Below are 23123 nucleotides of genomic sequence, written 5' to 3'. Positions count from 1 at the left end.
GACTCGCATCTTGGGATTTTTTTAACATTTTGTTTGAAGCCTGTAAATAGTTTTTGCCTGCAACTATTTTGATTCATCTGTTGATTATTTCTCATAATCTTTGCTTGACATGCAATAAAAAGATTTTATAATAATAATAATTATCGTTATTATATTACATTTATATAATCACAACAGTTTATTATATTACTTAAAATGACATTTGTCTGGTAGTTATAGGACTATATATAATTATCTTTATATTATGATTTTAGTTCTTGTTAAGATATGGTCTTCATACCCCATGTTTTATATATATATATATAATGTTTTATAAAAACACAATATGTTAGTCTTAAAAAAAATGAGATATAGTGTGTGTGTGTGTGTGTGTGTATATATATATATATATATATATATATATATATATATATATATATATATATATATATATAGTGATTTTTGTGATTTGTATTACAAAAATTTAATATCACTCATAAATATATATTTTTTATAATTGTATATTCGATTTATATTTTGAAAGATACTAGATCACATATGGTTAATGTGACGATCATGTGGTCACATGACAATATCTGTTAGTCGTATTATGTAATATTATACACATAGTTTAATGTAAAATATGTTCATAAATCATAAGAAAAGCTCAAAGACTCAATGTCTTTTGTGCTTTATTCACAATATACAAGCTGAATTAATTTCTGTGTAAATCATTCACAAAACCATTAAATTCAGTGCATTAATTGGCATAAAAATGGTTTTCTGAAGAAGTCATTGTCAGTCTCACTCGTGATTGGACAAAACAGAGAGATCTTCTGAAGAATATATTGATTAAACTCATTTTAAAGTTGATTTCAGTCCGACATTGAATCATGTGACCACACATTCATTCTGTTGAGCTAAAGTGTTTGTTTTTTTTGGTGTGTTTTAAGGGATTATGTTGTGTGTGTGTGTGTGTTTCAGGATGTGGAGGTCCCTCTGCACCTGCTGCGGTATGTGTGTATGTTCTGCGGGAAGCACGGCCTCTCTCTGATGAAGGACTGCTTTGAGTTCGGCGCTCCTGACACTCTCCCCTTCCCCATCGCACATGCCTTCATCACCATCGTCTCTAACGTGAGTCAAACAAACCTAGTCGAGTAAACCAGAGTCTGACTTGTTAGACCCGTAACCAACCAGAGCTTATTCTTCTGTGTGTACAGATCAGAATATGGTTGCACATTCCCGCTGTGATGCAGCACATCATCCCTTTTCGCTCTTTCGTTATCAGGTAAGAACACCTTTCTGAACTGGACCTAAAGCTTCAGAATCATTAATTGCCAAGTGGAATAACTGAATATCAGGAATATGTGTTTCATCGAATCGATCCTGCGATATAAAGAGACGCAGGCTACTCTTAGAAAGAGTGATGCTGCCAAGAATCAGCTCTCTGTTGAGTTGCTAGGAAGAGCATCCCTCACCATAGCAACAGTCTCCACGGCTCTCCTCACTTGACCTTGGGGGGAGTCAGACGGCTGGCATGAGTGCTGGTCATGTGACTCGAGTCAGACGGCTGGCAGGGGAGCTGAGAGAGTGCTGGTCATGTGACTCGAGCCAGACAGGATTAGAGACTGTGTATTAGTGTATTCACACAGAAACCTCAAGTTTTTCTGATATTTCTGTAGCATAGTATGAATTAATAAATTGTAAATATTCATCCATCTTGAAAAGTTGTCAAAACCACCAACTAGGACTGTGCAAAAAATAAAATGCGTTATTCATGCGCATCTCATCAGTAAAGACTCTCCTTTGATTAGAAGTACATCTCCAGCACAAGCGTTCAGATCAGGGTTGCCAGGTTTTCAAAACAAATCCTGCCCACTTTCTTCTCAAAACTAGCCCAGTCGTGTTTCCAGGAGGTTCCCCGATAAAAATTGCGTCTCGGGGTTAAAATGCATGTTTTTTGGCAGGGTTGCCTTGGTAAAATTTGCATTTTAGGGGCTAAACATCACGTTATTGGTATTGGGGTCGCTTCAACCGGCGGACATGAAAAACAACCGCAGACTTGGCAACACTGGTTCAGGTGGAGGTCACTTTCAAAATCAACAAAGAATCGCCTCCGATTTTTAAATCGATTTTGTGTAGATTGTCAGTGGACTATGGCTCTGTGTAGTAAATGCCGCTCCACCTGAACCAGTGTTGCCAAGTCTGCGGTTGTTTTTCATGTCCGCAGGTTGAAGCGACCCTAATACCAATGAAGTGATGTTTAGCCCCTAAAATGCGAATTTTACCAAGGGAACCCGAATAATTTTTTTTTATTTTATCGCCCGGAATGAAAAGCGATTGGGCTAGTTTTGAGAAGTAATTGGGCAGGTTTTGTTTTGAAAACCTGGCAACCCTAATCTGAACACACGTGCTGGAGATATACTACTAATCACAGGAGCGCCTTTACTGATGAGATGCGCATGAAAATCGCATTAGATTTTTTAGCACAGCCCTAACACCAACAATTAATCGGATCCAAAATAATCTTTTGTTTTACATAATATATGTGTGTGTTTACAGTGTTTATTTATTGTCTGTTTAAATACACATATACATAATAAATAATAATAATAATATAGTCTATCTGTGGTAGAGAATTGTGTTAGCAGCGCACAAGGTTGTGGGTTCAATTCCCAGGGAACACATGTTAGGTAAAACATGTAAAGCCTGAATGCACTGTAAGTCACTTTGGATAAAAGTGTCTGCTAAATGCATAAATTTTATTACATTTAAATAAACACCATACACACACAAGTTATGTGAACAAAAACGTTTATTTTGGATGTGTTTAATACCTTGTACAGCACTACATCTTATACTAATCTACATATAAATGTTAGTCCACCAAGACAGTAGTCCAACCTCAAATTATTATACTATTACAAATCATGTATGATAAATATATTTTATTAAACATTGTTGTTGTTTTACTTCAACATAAAATAAATAACTGAAAAAAAAATGGAAATCAAACTGCTATTATGTAACAAATTACATTACATTGCTATAGTTTTTTTTTTTTTTTTTACTGTTTTGTAAATGTAATTGTCAAGTCACTGAAATGCTCTGTCATTCAAACTGATTTCTGTTTTTGATACATATCCTGAAGAGAATGCTTCAGGTTATACAAGTTAAGCATGGTACTGATTAGAAAATACTTTTATGTAGTCCCTCTGTTTGAAAAAAAAAACCTAAAATTGCAGTTACAGCACTGCTTTTCAGTTGTCAGCCTGTCATTTTGAAGTGGGCCGTTCTAGATGGATGACCCTTTGTGATCAGTTGTTTTTATTCACCTGACTCATGCAGTCACACCTAACATGTCTGGTCTAATATGAATCTCTGTCTCTAGGTATCTGTGTAATTTGTCGGATCAGGAGCTGCGTCAGAGCGCGGCGCGAAACATGGCCGACCTGATGTGGAGCACGGTGAAGGAGCCGTTGGACAGCGCACTGTGTTTCGACAGAGAGAGTCTGGATCTGGCCTTCAAATACTTCATGAGTCCGACGCTCACCATGAGACTGGCCGGCCTGAGCCAGATCACGGTACGAGAGAGACACAAAAACACAAGAACTCTTCTTCCATCATCTCCAGCCCGTGTTGAATGATCTGTGCTTGTGTTTCTGTAGAATCAGCTGCACACCTTCAATGACGTCTGTAATAACGAGTCCCTGGTGTCTGACACAGAGACGTGAGTCTTACGAGTCCACTGCTGTTAGTAGTTCAAGTCAATCTAGACATGTATTGACATCTTTCTTTCTTCTTTCAGGTCGATAGCAAAAGAGCTGGCTGACTGGCTCATTAACAACAATGTTGTGGAGCACATATTTGGACCAAATTTGCACATTGAGGTGAGTCCAGTAGACTTTCATAGTTTCTTTGGACGCTAACTAAAGGTTTATTATTTCTGATTGTCCTTGTCTTGTTTCTGCTGTAGATCATTAAACAGTGCCAAGTGATCCTGAACTTCCTGGCAGCCGAGGGCAGGCTGAGCACTCAACATGTGGACTGTATATGGGTCGCCGCTCAGGTGCGTGCACACACACACACACACAAAAACTCATTTCACATGAGTTTCACATTTTTTGCATAGCATACATTTGTAAAAATGTGGAGTAAACTATCAGAGCACACTGTAAGTAACACTTAATCCCACAATGCTGTCTTTTTATTTAACAGTAACAACAATTACATTGTGTGCAACAAGAAACATTATGTTATCCTATAAGAAATACACATATTGGATTTGCATTTTTAATCCAATTTTGTGAACAAAAAGTGTTTTCGAAGTCTATTATTGTTATTATTATTACATTTATTTTCAGTATATGTCCCACTTTTAATGTGATGAATGCAACAAGAAGTATAAACAATTTTATTATGATGGACATTAATTGTGTATATTTTTTAAGTTTACATACACAAGTTAAAAATTAAATTTAATAAATAAAATATTTATAAAATAATAAAATTAAAAGTATAAAATTAAATAAAAGATACTTGCACTTACTGAATTTAAAACTGAAAGCTAAATGGAAATGTTAAAAGCACAACTAATTAAAATGACGAGTGCACATAATAAAGTGACTTAAACTAAAATTGTAATGAACACCACAAATATAGAAATAAAAGCTTGTTCAAAATAGTAATATAAATAATACTAAAACAACACTGGAAGCTATTTTTTTCTTTCCGATTACTACATATGAATATTGTCCTCACAAGTCAGATGTAGAGATTTTACTAAATTTTAAAATATATTTTCTGATATTCCTTCCTTTAGATGACAGTGGGAAACAAGAACACACTCTATTCTCTGTTCGGCCTTTGATTCTCATTTATTTCCTCATACAGTAGTGTTGAACATGCCTCTCTGTCTCTGTTTCCAGCTGAAACACTGCAGTCGCTACATCCATGACCTGTTCCCCTCGCTCATAAAGAACCTGGACCCTGTTCCTCTGCGGCACGTGCTCAGTCTGGTGTCAGGGTTACACCCCAGCGCACACACTGAACAGGTACCACACGCTCTCAAGCTCTCTTACAATTACACGCAGTCACTTTAGTCATATAGATGACAGCTCTCACTAACATACCTTGAAATAGACTAAAACAGCTGGATTTTTAACTGGCTATCCAGTATGTGTTTGTTGAGTTGTTTCTCTGCTTGTGTAGACGCTGTATTTGGCGTCCATGCTGATCAAGGCCTTGTGGAATAACGCTCTGGCAGCCAAAACTCAGCTGTCCAAACAGAGCTCCTTCGCCTCCCTGCTCAACTCAAACATTCCCATGGGCAACAAGAAAGGTGTGTTGTGTTTGACATCTGCCTTTGGATGTGCATGCCTAAGAATTAAAGGGATAGTTCACTCAAAAAATGAAAATTCTGTCAGTAATTCCTCATCCTCATGTCGTTCCAAAGCTGTGAGATGCATTTTTGATGCTTTCCGAGAGCTCTCTGACCCTCCTCTAGACAGCAATGTAATTAACACGATCAAGGTCCAGAAACATAGCAAGGAGATCGGTTAAAATAATCCATGTGGCATTAAGGGTTCAACTGTAATTTTACGAAGCTACGAGAATACTTTTTGTATACAAAGAAAGCAAAAATAATTGTATTCATCAATTCTTCTACTCCACATCAACCCTCACCATTTTGGAGAGTATCCACTGAACGCAAACCGTGTATATTGTTCTGTTTAGATCATTAAAGGGGGAAGTCGTGGCCTACTGGTTAGAGGGTTGGACTCCCAATCGAAGGGTTGTGGGTTCTAGTCTCGGGCCGGACGGAATTGTGGGTGGGGGGAGTGCATGTACAGTGCTCTCTCTCCACCTTCAATACCACGACTTAGGTGCCCTTGAGCGAGGCATCGAACCCCCAACTGCTCCCCGGGCGCCGCAGCATAAATGGCTGCCCACTGCTCCGGGTGTGTGCTCACAGTGTGTGTGTGTGTGTTCACTGCTCTGTGTGTGTGCATTTCGGATGGGTTAAATGCAGAGCACAAATTCTGAGTATGGGTCACCATACTTGGCTGAATGTCACTTCACTTCACTTTATTATCACTTTGATTTGGATGAAAACAATGTATCTGAGTAGCACAGCTGACACAGAACTGAACACGCTGTTTATGTTCAGTGGGATTAGGTCACATTTGCCTGCGGTGTGAATGTAGCCACATTGTAGCCAGTTTTTGGTTAAAAGGTTAGTTGTATTTTAATTTCCCCCCAGGTTCTCCTGCAGGAAGCCCGGAGAGCAGTGACAACAGTGACACGCATCACAGTGGAGGAAGTGACATGGAGATGGACGAGCCAATCATGAGCAGTGGAAAACGAGGGCAGCAGAGGCTTTCCGACACGGAGGTAACGTATTTTCCAAAATTTGATCTGAAAACCGATGTCACTCGGCTTCATTTGAGTGGTTTTTGCCGTTCCGCAGGAGTCTCTGCAGGGCAGCTCTGACGAGACGGGCAACAGCGGCGAGGAGGGCAGCAGCAGCGGCCGCAGCGAGGCGTCCAGCAACGAGGCAGGATCCAGCCGAGCCAGCCAATCAGCAGGCAGCCCGGGCAGCGAGCTGCACTCCGACGACATGGCTGACAGCGAGGCCCTGAAGGAAGAGGAAGAGGAGGAGGAAGAAGAAGAGGACGACGAGGAGGATGATGAAGACGATGATGAGGATGATGAAGACGACAGGCCCGCCATCGCCTCCGAGGAAACCCGAGACTCCCGAGAGCCGTCTACATCAGAGCTACGCAAACGCAAAGCTGGCGAAGCGCTCGGAGAGGTCCAGGGTCCTCCGGAGCGACCCGGAATTCCTCCCGGCTCCATCACCTCCGCTCCAGGACTTTCCAAAACCAAATCTATTCCCTTCACCCCCGAGGCAGCCGCTGCCCTGGTAGCCTCGTCTTCCCTTAGGATCCTCGAGCCTTGCTCTTCTTCATCCGTGTGCCTGGAGGGAACGTCGGGAGAGCAGGCTGATCCCTCCTCACATTCCCAATCCCAGAAGCCCCAGCAGCCACAGGAGGGCGGCACAGAGATGGGCTCCTCACACGGAGCTTCTGTTTCCCAGGAGCCACCCTGCATGCCTCGACCGACAGACTTCCTGACGGAGGCCATGGGCAACGAACTCTTCAACTGCAGACGTTTCATCAGCCCTCAGCATCACCATCATCACCAGAATCACCATCATCACCATCATCACCACCACCACCACCATGATGGGTGAGGCTACCTCTTTAATGTCATATTGACATTACCTCTCTTCCAAAACCTAGTAAGCTTCCTAGCTATCTACATAGGAAGCATCTTAACTGCAATGGACCATTTTTGGGATTGCCTTCTTAAAGATTGTGTCTTAAAAGGTTGCTTTGATGCTTTAAAGTGTTGTCTAAGTAGACAGCTCTCTTGGATTTTATTCCCTTGTGTCTTCTGGAAACAGATGCTCAATACAAACTCTTACTCTCCACAGTCACATGGTAGAGGACATGCTGAGTGCCGATGACGTGAGCTGCAGCAGCTCCCAAGTCAGCGCCAAATCCGAGAAGAACATGGCGGATTTTGACGGAGAGGAGTCCGGCTGCGAGGAGGAGCTGGTCCAGATCAACTCGCACGCAGAGCTCAGCTCGCACCTGCAGCAACACCTCCCTAACCTGGCATCCATATACCACGAACATCTGGTACAAGGTACGTACACATCAGCTAAGACTGCTAGGATGACCTCTGTACATTCACTCCCCCCACTTACAATCCCAAGCTCGAAAAATTGGGACTATGAGTATGAATCTCTAACCATTTGACCACAACTTCCCCACAAAGTCATGAAGCGACATGAATGGGTTGCCATTCCCTGTGATAGAGCATTGCCCTGGGATAATATGGGTGTTCTGTGTGGTTTCTAGGGTGTTGCTAGGTTTTTAAGGTGTTGTAAGTGGTTGCTAGTAGGGATAACCACTGCTTGTTATCCGAGCATTAACCGTTTACTGATAAAATCAGAATAATAAATGAGTATTTGCCTGAATAAAAATAGAATGGACAAGCATCTGTGATGATGCATTAAAAATAAAAAATAAAAATTAAAAGTGCAAACAGCAGCAAAGCAACATCAAAACCTGGATTCACACATCCTCAAGTTATTATGCAGCAGGGCTTCTGAAAACCGAGAAAAACTAAATAAAATAATATAAATAAAAAAAGAATGAAATAAATAGGATTAGGCCTACACTAATTAGCCTATATATCAAATAAATTAATAAATTAAGATGACAAAACTAAAACACACACTGAATTTTTCAATGCCCTATGAAGAACGGTATAGTCATTTTCCCATCAGATATAATACATAGTAGGCCTACATCAGTGTAAGTGTCTATTTTATTTCATTTTTTGCGAATAAAATGGAGTGCTACTGGCTTACTAAAATCCCTAAAATTTGTGGTTCGAGCGCAATCCACTCACCCCACCCAAAATGCAGATGTTCTGCACGATCACAAATTTTCTCATTAAAACGAAGAAAGTGTAGACATTGTTTAAATAAGAGATTCATTCTGCAGTGTAAAGCTTCTTTAATTATTTTTAATAAATTTTCTGAGATTGCGATGAATTACAGTAAGATGAGTGTCAGCTTTCCAGTGATTATGAGGGGTGCACCCATTGCGCACTTTAGGCTATAATGCATTCAGAATTTACATATATTCACTCACGGATTCACTCTCACTTCATTGTTTATCCAATATTGCCACTTGCCATTGTTTTATGTATAGCTTACCACATCATTCAACTAAGTGAAGGGGAAGCAGGTGCTTGCTCAGCGAAAAATGCATGCTGCATGTGTATATCATCCTCAGGCATATAGTGTATGCTGGCCAAACCGTAAATCAACGTAAAATCGTGAATTCCAGGCTTAAAGTGGTTGTTGAAATGGTTGTACGGTGCTCTAAGGGGTTACTAGAACATTGCTTTGTTGTGTTGCTTTGATTCTATGGTTCATTTTACAAAAACTCTAATTTGATTTTAAACAAAAGTCACATGATCATTTCTTCCTCAGGTCCAGCAGTGCACAAGCATCAGTACTCTGCACACGCGGTGACCGACATCAACCTGGACAACGTCTGCAAGAAAGGAAACACCCTTCTGTGGGACCTGGTCCAGGATGACAATGCGGTATGTTTACCTCACAGCAGACTATTTGAAGTATTTGACATTTAGATTGTGATTCTGATGTCGATACGTTTCTGGTGTTGTGTTGGTGACTAGATCCACCTGTCGGAAGGCTTGATCAATGAGGCCGAGAAGCTGTTGTGTTCTCTGGTCTGCTGGTTCACTGACCGTCAGATCCGCATGCGTTTCATCGAGGGCTGCCTGGAGAACCTGGCCAATCACCGGTGAGACCATCACAGTTATATGAAGTAGTGGTCGTCCGATATGTGTTTTTTTGACAGCTGATACCGATATTTTGGAAAGCAGGAGGTGACCGATATAAAGCCGATATGATTTGTAAAAAAAAACTAAATTATTATTCATATTTAAGAAATTTGAAATAATTTGACAAGGGATTGAAAAATAAGTTTCACAAGTGCATAAAGCACAGCATAATTTGAAATCACGACTTTAAAGTTTAAAGAATTCAATTCACACATCAAAATAAAAGTCCTGCCTGGAACACATGAGGCAAGCAGAAAAACTTATCAGCTGATATTTGAAAAATGCCAAATATCGGCCGATATATATCGGCCATGGCAATATATCGGTTGACCACTAATATGAGGTGCTGTAGAAAACAGCTGAAGAGCTTTGGGTTTCTCTAAGGTCCAGTAGGAGATGTTTGATTGTTTCTTTCTGCTTGTGTTCATCAGGTCAGTGGTGGTCTCTTTGCGTTTGCTACCGAAGCTCTTCGGGACCTTCCAGCAGTTCGGCTCCAGCTACGACACTCATTGGATTACCATGTAAGAAACTCTGCCCACCACTGCTCTCCGTGTTGTTATTAAGTAGAACTTAAGAGCGCTTTACAGATAATTTTGTTACAGGTGGGCGGAAAAAGAGCTGCACATGATGAAGCTCTTTTTTGATGATCTGTTACACTATATCCAGGAAGTGAGAGAGCAGCGCCACAAATTCGCTTTGTAAGTTTTGTCTTTATTTCTATGTAACTGCTCAAACAATATGGGGTTGGTAAGATTTTTTAATTTCTTTTAAGTGTTTTGGAAACATAATTCTTACCAATATTGCATTTATTTGAATAAAAACTGTAATATTGTAGAATATTTTTTAAATTTAAAATAACTGTTTTCTATTTGAATCTATTGTAAAATAAAATTTATTTCTGTGATCAAAGCTGAATTTTCAGCATCATTAATCCAGCCTTCATTGTCACATGATCCTTCAGAAATAATTCAAATATACTGATTTGCTGCTCAAGAAAATTTTTAGCTCTTATCAATGTAAAATCAGGATTCTCTGATGAATAGAAAAGAAAGGGAAGAATTTGCAGCATTATAAATGTATCTACTGTCGCTTTTGATCAATTTAATGCATCCTTGCTGATTAAAAATCTTAATTTCTGTAAGAAAAAAAAAACAAGTTGTGTACATTAAATGCAGTGCTAACACCCCGTCTGTCTCAGGTACAGTCACAGTGCAGAGGTGCAGGTGCGTCTGCAGTTCCTCACCTGTGTGTTCTCAACGCTTGGATCACCTGACCACTTCAGTGAGCGTCTCTCTTTATCTCTCTCACACCGCTGCATGTCACTATCACTCTATATGTAACTATATGAACATCACCTGTGTGTGTGTGTGTCAGGGTTGAGTCTGGAGCAGGTGGACATCCTGTGGCACTGTTTAGTGGAGGACTCGGAGTGTTACGACGATGCTCTGCACTGGTTCCTGAACCAGGTCCGCAGTAAAGACCAGCACGCCATGGGCATGGAGACATACAAACACCTCTTCCTGGAGAAGGTCTGGCCACTGTATCATTGGAGCACATCTTTTATACAGTACATGCCGTGAGAATGAATCTTTCATCAGGTGCTTCTCTCTCTCTCTTTCTCGCAGATGCCTCAGCTGAAGCCGGAGACGATCAGCATGACGGGACTCAATTTGTTTCAGCATCTGTGTAACCTGGCTCGTCTGGCCACCAGCGCCTACGACAGCAGCTCCAACTGCGAGGTTCACAGCAGCGGATCTCAAAATCTCTGTGTGGTTTCTCTCGATGTGATCTCCCTGACCGTTCTCTCTCTCTCTCTTTCTGTAGTTGTGTGGTATGGATCAGCTGTGGGGAATCGCGCTGAGGGCTCAGTCTGCAGACATCAGTCGCGCTGCCATCCAGTACATCAACTCCTATTACATCGGGGGTCAGTAAACACGCTTCATAAGTCATAATGATTAAACATTTATAGTTTTAGTCAAGTCATTTCATTTTTTTTATAGTGCTTTATATATTAGAGATAATTTCACTCTATTCAGCACAATTTAACAGATTAGATTCAAACTTCAAAAATAAGGCAAATCCAAATTCTTCTATAAAGGCAGTCATGTCATTTTTCCTTCAGTTAATTTATATTGAGAGTTCAATTCCCATTGGAGTTTAATGGTGGTGCTTTTTGTTTTGTTTTCTGAATATATGTATGGGTGTGTAATGTGATGTATTTATTAGTGTGTGTGACCGCAGGTAAAACGGGTCTGGAGAAGGAGCAGGAGTTCATCAGTAAGTGTATGGAGAGCTTGATGATGGCGTCTGCTAACCTGGAGAAAGACGCCCACTCCAGCCTGACCGTCATCGAGAGAGGACTGCTGCTGCTCAAAACACACCTGGAGGCCTTCAGACGCAGGTACACACACTCCGTCACTGACGTGATAACCACGTCTATGTGAGAAATCACGTGGCATTTCTAATGTTAAGATTACAGACAGTGAATAAGCTGAGAGAATGCTAGTAAACTCATCCTGTAAAAGAACACAGTTAAGGCATTTACATGTGTGTTTGTGTAAACACTCACTGAGTCTGCTCTGATCTGATCTGATGTGTGTGCGTGTGTTCAGGTTTGCTTATCACCTGCGGCAGTGGCAGATCGAGGGCACGGGCATCAGCAGTCATCTGAAAGCTCTCAGTGATAAACAGTCTCTCCCGCTCAGGATCGTGTGTCAGCCAGCAGGACTTCCTGACAAGGTGCGCCTTCATCATCTTCATCTTCCTCATCACTGGCGTCTGCTCAGGCTGAGTTTAATAAAGCCCTCTGTGTCTGTGCAGATGACCATCGAGATGTACCCCAGTGATCAGGTGGCTGATCTGAGGGCAGAGGTCACGCACTGGTACGAGAACCTACAGAAGGATCAGCTCAGCCAGCAGGCACAGCTGCAGGAGTTCGGTCAGACCAGCCGCCAGCAGGACTTCCCAGGTACACACACACACACACACACACTCTTTCTCTCTGTCGGAGGACTGTGACTCTATCGCATCTGAACCTCAAACAGAACGCCACTGACTCTGACTGTATGATGTATATAGTGCACAAATGTCCATAAGCAAAACAAATATACATATGTGCAGTATTTCTTAATATATATTTTATTCTACTTTTCTTTGGTAACTTTATGCTTTGGATATTTTATGTATATTATGTAATATAAATCCTTCAATCTGTCCATCTCTCTGTCTATGTCCATCTTTATACATCCACATCTTATAATTTAAATACATTTTTATATTAAATATATGTTTGTTCACATATAGATATTTTTTTATATAATAGTTTTTTTCTAAGTGATTTTATATTTTGGATAGAATTTAAATTTAGATTTTATATATACAATATTTAATTATATATATAATATTAAAGCCTATCAGTCAAAAGTTCAAATGGATGTTCATAGGGCAATATTCTGTGAATTCAACAAATATTTGTAAGTTTTTGGGGCAATATTTTTCTACATATGATATTATCAAATAGTTTTTAGTTGTTTAGAATATATTGCATATATGTTCACTGAATATAATCCTAACAGAGCACTCAGATCACTAGGATCGAGTCAGTTAGAAATACCAAGGGTTCACACAAAACAAGGGGAGTCCTCCTTTAGTTACTATGCTGCCCGCAGTTGGAATCAGCTTCCAGAAGAGATCAGATGTGCTAAAACACTAGTCACATTTAAATCTAGACTCAAAACGCATCTTTTTAGCTGTGCATTTATTAAATGAGCACTGTCAAATGTCCAAACTGATTGCACTATATTTTCAATGTTTTATTTTAATTTCATGTAAAATCATTTTCTAACTGTTTTTAAATGTCTTAATCATTTTAAAAGTTTGAAAATTGCTTGTTTTATTTTTGTTATTTTTCTTCATGATTATTTTACTTTCTTTTATGTAAAGCACTTTGAATTACCATTGTGTACGAAATGTGCTATATAAATAAACTTGCCTTGCCTTGTTTGGGGCAAAAAAATCTGATATTAATAAGAGGTTTTATTTATTTACTATATCATATATTTGTGACTTTGTAAAAAGAGTTAAAATGTATAATCAGGGAACAGTTCAAATGAATGTTTACATGGCAACATTTCGTAGTGGGATTTGACCGGTAAACTGTGTGTGTGTGTGTGTGTGCAGGTGGTCTGATGGGTCCCGTGCGCATGATCTCATCCGGACACGAGCTGACCACGGACTATGATGAGAAGACCCTTCATGAGCTCGGCTTCAAGGACATGCAGGTGACCAAACAAATCCACATACACCTGTGAGTCCACATCACTAGACATAAAACGCTAAGAGACGCTTGTGTGTGCGGTCAGATGGTGTTTGTGTCTCTGGGCGCTCCGCGGAGGGAGAGGAAGGGCGAGGGAGTCCAGCTGCCAGCCTCGTGTCTGCCGCCCCCTCAGAAGGAGCACATCCCCATGCTACTGCTCCTGCAGGAGCCCCACCTCACCACCCTCTTCGACCTGCTGGAGATGCTGGCCTGCTTCAAACCGCCCGGCCCCGACAGACCCCAGCACAGCACTGAGGTAACGTCCAGCTCCACGCCTCAGACCCGGTCCAGACGGGGTTAAACCAGCATCCAATCCAGTGTGTTCCTCCTGCAGAGTGTTCGCTGTGAGGAGCTGCACCTCCACGCAGAGAATCTGTCCCGTCGTGTGTGGGAGCTGCTCATGCTGCTGCCCACGTGTCCCAGCATGCTCCAGGCCTTCCAGAACATCTCCGATGACACGGTCAGTCACATGACCCCTGCTGCACATTCATTTATCACCGTTTGTTAGCCTGGACATGTACACTGTAAAAGCAAAGTTTATTGAAGCATGATTTATAATGTATCACACATTTTTATAATGTCTTTCTATAAAATTGCACATTTAATCCAAAATATGAGTCAAAATTAACATTAGATTTCCATTAAATAGTAAATTTTTTTCTACTTCAAAATGTAATATTTAATCTGTTTTAACCTCTTAAGCACAAATGCTATTTTGGGGATTTCCGTTTTTCATTTTCCTTCCTAATTTTGAATGCTTCCCTATTCACATTCAAAAGTGTGAGATGACAAAGTTTGGTATCATTTTAAAGGAAACCCTTTGAAATTACATAAAACACTGTTGAAATTGATAAAAATGACAATATATGCTGTCTGTGTTATAATAAATAGGGAAAAAAACAAGGCGCTTTTTTATTTTATTTGTGTAAACTGAAGTTTGAAATAGTATAGCTCAGGCAATGAAGGGCCTAGTAACTTTAGACCAATTTCATGTTTTTCTAGCACATGTCAGCTAATAGAGGAAAAAAGAAATTTCTTTCTATCTTAATCTATGCAAAAGTTATTCTATTCCAACTGAAGGAAGGAATAATACCATTTTTGTACAAAATTTTAGTCTAAATAAGTATGAAGTCATCTTTTGCACACTTGCAGTATGGAATAATGTGATATCTGTATATTATTTTACAGAAAACACTCAGAAGTTACATAAAAAGCTGCTGTTTGTGACAAATAGTATTATTTATGTTGTTTCACATATGATGAACCATCTCAATACAATGTGCTTTTTTGTGTGTATGTTTTCTGAACAGTCTTTCAAATAGAATTAGGCAATAGCGACATGCATAGAATTATTAAAATATCTGGTCTGTCACAGTCTTAAATAGAATCCACAATTTCCAGCTTAATATCATTTCATTTATGTCTATTCTGCATCATGTAAAGATTGGGAGACCTGCCTGTCTCAAGCATGTATGATATTTCATATTTATAGCGTGTCTGTTTGTTATTATTCAAAACCAGCGATAAATCCGCGTCCCCGAAGCTTCAACGCGAACTTCGGAGCGTCAACAAACTAATTTATGTTCATCCACCCAGTATACTGTACTGTTTACTGTATATTCACTGAAATGCGGTCAAATATGAAAATTATGAAAATAAACAGATAAGCTTATGGCTAGCGGAGCTTCGAGGCTTCAAAATAAAGAATGAAATGTATAAAAGCAAGTATCACGCGTATACGCTTACCAGATGCGCGTCCTGACCTCTCCACGGCGACGGTGGTCCTCCATAACTTGTATTATGAATATTATTCATTGTTAATCCGGAGATTCTTCCGCGTGTAGTTTCCCCCTCGCGTGGTCTTTGTTTAGAAGCAGCCAAACACTCGATTTCCCTTCGGCCATCGGTTCTGTGACGTCACCGGACGGAAACAGGACGGGGCAGTAAGTGACCCCCCTGTTGCGGCTATTCGCACCTCTGACTGGTTCAGACGGCTTTTGAGTGACAGCTATTTGGACTAATAGCGCTTCACAAAGAGATCAGATCTGTATAGCAGGAAAAAGGCTTTAGTGCGCATCATATGAGTTAGAGGTCTGGTCAGCGCTCACAGGGCTTTGGACCTCTATTGCGCACTTGTACAGAACGCTTTATATCTCAGCAATGGAAGCACGCAGAAACGTAAAAATGGTCTTGTTTGAAAGAAGAGATTCTAATCTAAAAGATTATATCGAGTATATAGGTATGCGTGGCTGTTTGCGGCTGACTGAAGCGGTGCAAAATGTATAAATAATAAGGTGAGAAATTTTACATCGCGATTCTGTTGAAGATCATTCGATCTGTGATTGTCACACAATAAAATGATCTACATCATCAGATTCCTGAGAATGAGAGCTTTCTTGTGATATATGACTTGACTGTTTTGTGAAAAATATTTTAAATACACATTCTTACGAAAACGTATTCGCAATCGTTAGATGGAAATTTATGGGGGGGGAAAATATATTTCTTAGCTTAATTTGACTACTTTATGTATCATAAAACCCCAATTAATGGTATTCTTTGTAAAGAAAACACTCTAAGCTTTCAAATGAACCCATTTTTGGACAAATGCCATATAAGGAAGGATATGCAAATGAGACACAAACATGTGGCATGCTATTTTCGGACCCGGTACCGGGTCTGCAGAGTTTAAGAGGTTTTAATCTGCAATTTCTTTTTTTTTTTTCTTTTTTTATACTTGTTTATTTGCATTAAACAAATTTTTGATTTTAGTTTTTAGTTTTGGGGTGGGAAATGAATGCATTAAAATAATAAGACATTTTGTTATTTTATATAATAATACATTATAATAAGAAATTGTATGTACTTGTCATAGTACATGTTATATATGAAGAGTTAATTAGCTTTTTTCATTGTGCATTCCAATTAATCTCAGTTAAAAGCTGAATTACTAAAAAATACAGTTAACTAACACAAAACATGATAGCATAATTAAAAACATGATTTTTGAAGTTTGCATTATCTGTTTTTGCAAATAAACTCTTCATATATTTTTATACTTTAGAAATTAACTTTTAACTTCCAAATTCAACAATTTCTGCTTCACTTTTATGTCAGTGTGCCAGGCATTTACTATTAAATCTCCTACTAATTTCTGAGTGAAAATTGCTTCTACATATGTTTTTGTTCATTGCGCTCTGCATGAAGTTTGATTTGTGTTCCCCGTGGCGTTAGGGATCTGACGGTTTGTGCTGGAAGGATCTGCTGAGGATCAAGAGCCCTCATAAGCTGCTCTACGCTTTAGAAATCATAGAGGCCCTCGGCAAACCCAACCGCAGGATTCACCGCGAGTCTACGGTACACGTCCAGAATCACACTCACACATGCAGATCTGCAGATGTCCTGTCTCCTGAAACACGTGTGTGTGTGTGTGTGTGTGTGTTTCAGGGCAGTTACAGTGATCTGTATCCAGACTCTGACGACTCCAGTGAGGAACAGATCGAGAACAGCAAGAACACCTGGAGCTGTAAGGTACAAACTCCTTCTCTTCCACTTCCACTGGAAATCAGCTATTGTGTGTTCACATATGAACTAGGGAACTATACTCGTTTGAACACCACACGTATGGGCTTTGGTAAAACTCTTATGCAGTTTGTTTGTTTGTTTCCACCTGTGTCTCTCCTGTAGTTTGTGTCATCTGGAGGTCTTCAGCTTCTGCTGGACATTTTTAACTCTGCTATTTTAGAGCCGAAAGAACAAGAGTCCTGGACTGTGGTGAGTGTCATATAAGTGTCATATAACCATTATTTCACGTTGAGGTGAGTTAGGTCCAAGACATGCTCGTTCCCGCGGCGGTGGACATCATGTTTCTTCTCTTCTCTCGGTCTAGTGGCTGCTGGACTGTCTCGCGTGTCTGCTCAAGCTCGTTTGTCAGTTCGCGGTGGATCCGGCCGATCTGGACCTGGCTTATCATGACGTTTTCGCCTGGTCTGGTCTCACGGACTCACAGAGGAAGAGGGCGTGGCCGGGGAAGTCCCGCAAAACCGCCGGGGATCATGGGAAGGGCCTGCATATACCTCGTCTCACAGAGGTGTGAAACTTCGTCTAAATGGTTTTTTTTAGGTCTTTGTATACTTGCTTTTTCTAAATGTTGTGATTGTCTTCTCCGTCAGGTTTTTTTAAGTCTTGTGCAAGGCACCAATCTCATCCAGCGGCTCATCAACGTGGCCTACACCTACGACAATCTGGCGCACAGGTGAATAACACGGGCAAACACAAGATCCTCACCTCATCTGTAGCTTTATTTACTTGCAATGTTTTATAACCCTTCTGTCTTGTGATTATCCTTCAGGGTTTTGAAGGCCCAATCAGATCACAGATCCAGACACGAGGGTAAGCACAACATTGGTTCTATATCTGTGCATGTTTCTACTTCTCTGTCATTATTGGTGGTGTTTCATCAATATTTATTATTGTTAATGTCCATGCAGTGACTCATTACTCCATGTGGCTGCTGGTGAGCTGGGCTCACTGCTGTTCTCTGGTGAAGTCCAGTCTGGCTGATAGTGAACATCTGCACGACTGGCTCAAGAAGCTCACGCTGCTCATCCCCGAGGTACACCAATGAATCGCAGGATTTTACCCTTCTCTGAAATTAATTCTATTGATCAAGGACACTAATTAAGGTCACGTAGTAGGGCTGTCAAAAATGGCTATTTTTTTGTAAAATTTTCACATTTGGTTGCATTAAGTTTGGCTTGGTATTGACTTGGTTCTGCTGCTGGAGCTGCAGGAATGCTGTTTGGGATTGTATTTTCATCCTGTGGTTGTCCTGTATCTGCAGACGGCGGTGCGTCAGGAGGCGTGCAGTGGTCTGTATAAGCTGTCTCTGTCAGGTCTGGAGGGAGGAGAATCCATCAACAGATCCTTCCTGCTGCTCGCTGCGTCCACACTGCTCAAGTTCCTGCCAGACGCACAAGCACTGAAACCCCCGAGAGTGAGTACAAACACTGACTATATCTATGTGCCAGTCTTATTTTAGTGTTTATTGTACCGTATATTCCGGACTTCTCAAAATTAATTTTTTATGAACCGAGATAAGACATTACCGTCTCCAGACGCCAGAGGGCGCTCTATGCTGCTCAGTGCTCCTGTAGTCTACACTGAAGACATAGAGCGCCCTCTCGCGGTTTTAGACGGTAATGTTTTCTCTTGGTTCTAAATAAATGCGACTTATAGTCCAGTGCGACTTGTGTTTTTTTCCTCGTCTTGACTTATATTTGGAATGATGCGACTTAAACTTAGGTGCGACTTATAGTCCGAAAAATACGGTATGTATGTGTAAATGTGTAAATTTTTTGGTAATTATATAATGCTTTGTCTAAATTTTTTATGACTATTTAGAAGAAAAAACAATAAAAATTTTGTATTTGAATTATTTTATTTCAGTTTTGTAAATTGCATTTTATTGTTTTAAATTATTTTTATTTCAGAGTTGATTTGAGTTGCGTAAGCATTTATATGTTTTATCACTTTTGTTTGTGATGCAAATTTTGTTTATTTATAATTTAGATATAAATCTCAGATTGGTCTTAGTTTAAACCAGGACTAGGCTTTAGTTAAATTAAGATATTTAGGCATCTTTAATAAAAATGCTTCTTGAGACAGAACAAAGGCACTGACATATTTTAAGATATTTTCAGTGGATTCAGCTCAAACATGCATTTTAGTCTTGGACTATCCTTAAGCTGGTCTGTGAATCCAGGGTTATATTTCTTTTATATCACTGAACACAGGTTTCTTTTTTATAGATTTAGTTAGGGATTACAACTCTTAAGTGCTTGCTCAGTGTTATTTAACCATTTCTTTTTTTGGGTGTGCAATTCCTTTAAATGAGAATGTGTGTGTGTGTGTGTGGTTTCGCCGGTGCAGCTGGAGGACTTTGAGGAGGAGGCCATGTTTCACACCGGCTGTAAGGAGTATTTCTGGCTGCTGTGTAAACTCATCGACAACATCCATGTGAAAGACACCAGTCAGACCACCCTGCTGGACCTGGACGCCCTGGCGCGACACCTGGCCGACTGCATCCGCAGGTCAAACACACTCCTTCTGCTAGGGTTACTGCAGCACTTTCCTTCTGAAACGTGTTACTCACTCCTCCAGAGCACACACAAACTGTATTAGTTAGACATTTTAATGGAAAATCACTGGGAACATCATGCTACTAGAAAGTAAATGCATCATTTATCTTTGTAACTACTGTGAAGCCACTGAGCTTTGAGCACGCTGTTGTTTTTCCACTTGCAGTCGTGAGATTTTGGACCAGCAGGACGGGGCGATCGAGGACGACGGTCTGACGGGTCTCCTGCGTCTCGCCACCAGCGTCCTGAAGCACAAGCCTCCCTTTAAGTTTTCTCGAGAGGGTCAGGAGTTCCTCAGGGACACGTATGATCTGCTGTTCCTCCTGCCCAGCCTGAAGGACCGCCAGCAGCCCAAATGCAAGAGTCCCGCGGCCCGCGCCGCAGCCTACGACCTGCTGGTGGAGGTGGTCAAGGGTTCGGTGGAGAACTACAGACTGCTGCACAACTGGGTCATGTCCCAGCACATGCAGGGTGAGCGCCACAACCGTGAGTGTGCTGCAGTGGCTTCCCGTCCCATCTCTGACTTCTGCTGCTTAGGCTGATTAGATTTATGTTAACACTTAATACAATACACTTCCTTATTTAACTTATTTGGTTAAGTACATTAGCTAACATGAACTAACAAAAAAAAAAAACTTCTAAAGCAGTGATCCTCAAATCCAGGTTCCTGCAGAGTTTAGCTCTAGCCCTAATCAAACACACCTGAGTTTGCTAATCAGTGTCTTCAGGATGCTAGGTGTGTTTGAGTAGGGTTGGAGCTAAACTCTGCAGGAAAAGTGGATCTCGCGAGCCAGATTTGAGGATCACTGGTCTAAAGCATTATTACTCAGTTAATTTTAATTTCAACATTTACTAATGCATTTAAAAAAAAAAAAAAACTACTGAACTAAGAAGAAACAGGTGTTTTTTTATTAACTAACATAAGCAAAGATTCATAAATAGTGTAAAAGATGTATTGCTCATAGTTAATGCATCAACTATTGTTGCGTTGTTGTTGTTTTTTTAAGATGTAGATGATGTTAGAAACTAAATCATTAATTATTAGCAAGGTTGTCCTCATAAATTGATTTAAGGAAGACTCACTATGCTTTTTTATCTCTCACGTATTAAAAAACACACAAAGTTGACTTATAATTTATTTATCAGTTTATTGTGATTTTTATCTTAAATTATTATTTATTTTTTTACTAATTTTAGTACTTCAATTTAAACTCCTTTTATTTTAACTGCCACTGAAAAACTTGTAATTTACATTACTTAAATATTATATTTTATATTTAGTTTTATTTTTGTATTTTCTTTTCAACTAAAACCATTTTAATAGTTTGAGTTCTTTTAACAATAGCCACACAGAAAAGTCAATACTTATGTATTTGCACGAGTGCCTTGGTTTGATCTTTGGTGTTTGTTTATTTGTTTGTTTTTAGCGTCTCATGCTCCGTATAAGTGGGATTACTGGCCCCATGATGATGTCAGAGCCGAGTGCCGTTTCGTGGGCTTGACTAACCTGGGCGCCACGTGTTACCTGGCCTCCACCATCCAGCAGCTCTACATGATCCCCGAGGCCAGACAGGCCGTCTTTACCTCTAAAGTGAGTTTACAAAACTGACGCTCAGACCTCTTCTCTGTTTGAATATAGATTTTAAAATTGTATTTATTCCTGTGATCGAAGCTGAATTTCCAGCATCAATACTCCAGTCTTCAGTGTCACGTGATCCTTCAGAAATCATTTGTAATATGCTGATTTCCTGCTCAGAAAACATTTCTGGTTATTATCAGTTGAAAAAATACATCCTCGCTGATTAAATGCATAAATGCAAAGGGCTACTACTACAATATCATAAATGCACAGGCCATGCGTTACTAACATTTTACCACAGTTGAAATAATTGAAATGTGCATTGGATGCAACACACTGGATGTTGTTGGATTTTTGTATTCTAGTAATATTTGTATATGTCTGTGTTTTATATACAGTATTCAGAGGACATCAAGCATAAGACCACGTTGCTGGAGCTGCAGAAGATGTTCACTTATCTAATGGTACGTTACTTTATCAAATCATGTGATGCCCTCTCGTGACTGCAGATGTGATGTGAATCTGTTCTCCGGTGTGCATGTGCAGGAGAGCGAGAGGAAGGCGTACAACCCTCGTCCCTTCTGTAAGACCTACACGATGGACAAACAGCCTCTGAACACAGGAGAGCAGAAAGACATGACCGAGTTCTTCACAGACCTCATCACCAAGATAGAGGAGATGTCCCAGGGCCTGGTACGACAGCCGTCTCTGTGTTTATAAACAGCTTTGAGCGTGCTTCGTGAAATAGTCCTGGATGTGTAATGCTGCATTGTCGTTTCAGAAAAACACTGTTAAAACGCTGTTTGGAGGCGTCATCACCAACAATGTGGTTTCACTGGTAAGACCGAGCTGTGTGAACCTGCAGCTCTTGTGTGTACGGTAATGTCTTTCCCTGAGTGAGCGTTTGATTGGATATCTGTGTGTAGGACTGTGATCACGTGAGTCAGACGGCGGAGGAGTTTTACACCGTCAGATGTCAGGTGGCTGATATGAAGAACATCTACGTGAGTGTTTCTCTTTCACACACAAACTCATCAGAAGGAAACGTAATGCTCTGTGTACAGGTCACAGAAAGGATGAACTACTAAACACAGGCTTTTCAATGGCTGATTTTTTAGATGTTATTGTAGATTTTAAAGTACCAATAGCTATTTGTAATTATTAATGCTAAAGCACTATCAGTTTAAGCTCGCCGCAGGCTTATTTGAATTGTTTACGGAGTAACTTCTAGTGGCATTGCTCTGTTTTTATGTGAGTTGATAAGTCTTGCATTGTTATTGGAAAAAATAACAATCAACATGTTTTGGGTGGGTCAGTGGAAAATGGCTAATGCTAGCCTTGACTGTAAATAATGCACACAATATTTACTGTTTTTTTTTTTTTTTTTTATCTGCACGTATTTTGTCTGCAAAAAAAACTTTCTCTTGACAGAGCTTGAAGAGGCCAAAATAAGTATAAGACACAAATAAAAATACTGCGCAAGACCATTTATGTTTGTACCTTGTTGACAAACAGAAGAGTTATATTGCTCTCATAATGTGAGATTATATTATAGAGGTTAAATGAGATTAAACCATTATATAAAAGGCCTTAATTGTGTAAAAAAAAGAAGTATTTTTCCCCCTATGTATTCCAAATACTGTTTACTGAATATATATTG

At 40.0% G+C, this 23123-nt stretch overlaps 1 protein-coding gene across 5 annotated transcripts in view; it reads left to right on the top strand.

The window, feature by feature from the left end:
• The window catches only part of LOC127949288 (ubiquitin carboxyl-terminal hydrolase 34), a 44785-nt gene that overhangs the window by 6405 nt on the left and 15257 nt on the right, over window positions 1-23123 (top strand). The window contains exons 5-44 of one of the 5 annotated variants that reach the window (XM_052546360.1): window positions 964-1113; window positions 1200-1267; window positions 3371-3563; window positions 3648-3709; window positions 3788-3869; window positions 3956-4048; window positions 4908-5033; window positions 5191-5320; window positions 6242-6372; window positions 6449-7230; window positions 7478-7692; window positions 9053-9168; window positions 9262-9389; window positions 9861-9950; window positions 10032-10127; window positions 10628-10710; window positions 10804-10958; window positions 11055-11168; window positions 11254-11353; window positions 11656-11830; window positions 12042-12168; window positions 12250-12397; window positions 13609-13709; window positions 13791-14000; window positions 14079-14204; window positions 16979-17101; window positions 17192-17275; window positions 17432-17518; window positions 17634-17834; window positions 17917-17999; window positions 18096-18136; window positions 18235-18359; window positions 18588-18740; window positions 19676-19836; window positions 20051-20370; window positions 21312-21475; window positions 21862-21927; window positions 22010-22156; window positions 22245-22301; window positions 22390-22467. In XM_052546360.1, coding sequence (XP_052402320.1) covers window positions 964-1113; window positions 1200-1267; window positions 3371-3563; window positions 3648-3709; window positions 3788-3869; window positions 3956-4048; window positions 4908-5033; window positions 5191-5320; window positions 6242-6372; window positions 6449-7230; window positions 7478-7692; window positions 9053-9168; window positions 9262-9389; window positions 9861-9950; window positions 10032-10127; window positions 10628-10710; window positions 10804-10958; window positions 11055-11168; window positions 11254-11353; window positions 11656-11830; window positions 12042-12168; window positions 12250-12397; window positions 13609-13709; window positions 13791-14000; window positions 14079-14204; window positions 16979-17101; window positions 17192-17275; window positions 17432-17518; window positions 17634-17834; window positions 17917-17999; window positions 18096-18136; window positions 18235-18359; window positions 18588-18740; window positions 19676-19836; window positions 20051-20370; window positions 21312-21475; window positions 21862-21927; window positions 22010-22156; window positions 22245-22301; window positions 22390-22467 — 5691 coding nt within the window. Of the gene's footprint in view, window positions 1-963; window positions 1114-1199; window positions 1268-3370; window positions 3564-3647; window positions 3710-3787; window positions 3870-3955; window positions 4049-4907; window positions 5034-5190; window positions 5321-6241; window positions 6373-6448; window positions 7231-7477; window positions 7693-9052; window positions 9169-9261; window positions 9390-9860; window positions 9951-10031; window positions 10128-10627; window positions 10711-10803; window positions 10959-11054; window positions 11169-11253; window positions 11354-11655; window positions 11831-12041; window positions 12398-13608; window positions 13710-13790; window positions 14001-14078; window positions 14205-16978; window positions 17102-17191; window positions 17276-17431; window positions 17519-17633; window positions 17835-17916; window positions 18000-18095; window positions 18137-18234; window positions 18360-18587; window positions 18741-19675; window positions 19837-20050; window positions 20371-21311; window positions 21476-21861; window positions 21928-22009; window positions 22157-22244; window positions 22302-22389; window positions 22468-23123 lie in introns of all 5 variants that reach the window. The other 4 variants (XM_052546362.1, XM_052546361.1, XM_052546363.1 and 1 more) reach the window with 4 other exon arrangements.

The sequence above is a fragment of the Carassius gibelio genome, chromosome B1 (genome assembly GCF_023724105.1).
Source record: "Carassius gibelio isolate Cgi1373 ecotype wild population from Czech Republic chromosome B1, carGib1.2-hapl.c, whole genome shotgun sequence".
NCBI classification, from domain to species: domain Eukaryota; kingdom Metazoa; phylum Chordata; class Actinopteri; order Cypriniformes; family Cyprinidae; genus Carassius; species Carassius gibelio.
Note: the sequence above shows the minus strand (reverse complement) of the source record. Positions and strands in the feature narration are given on the sequence as shown.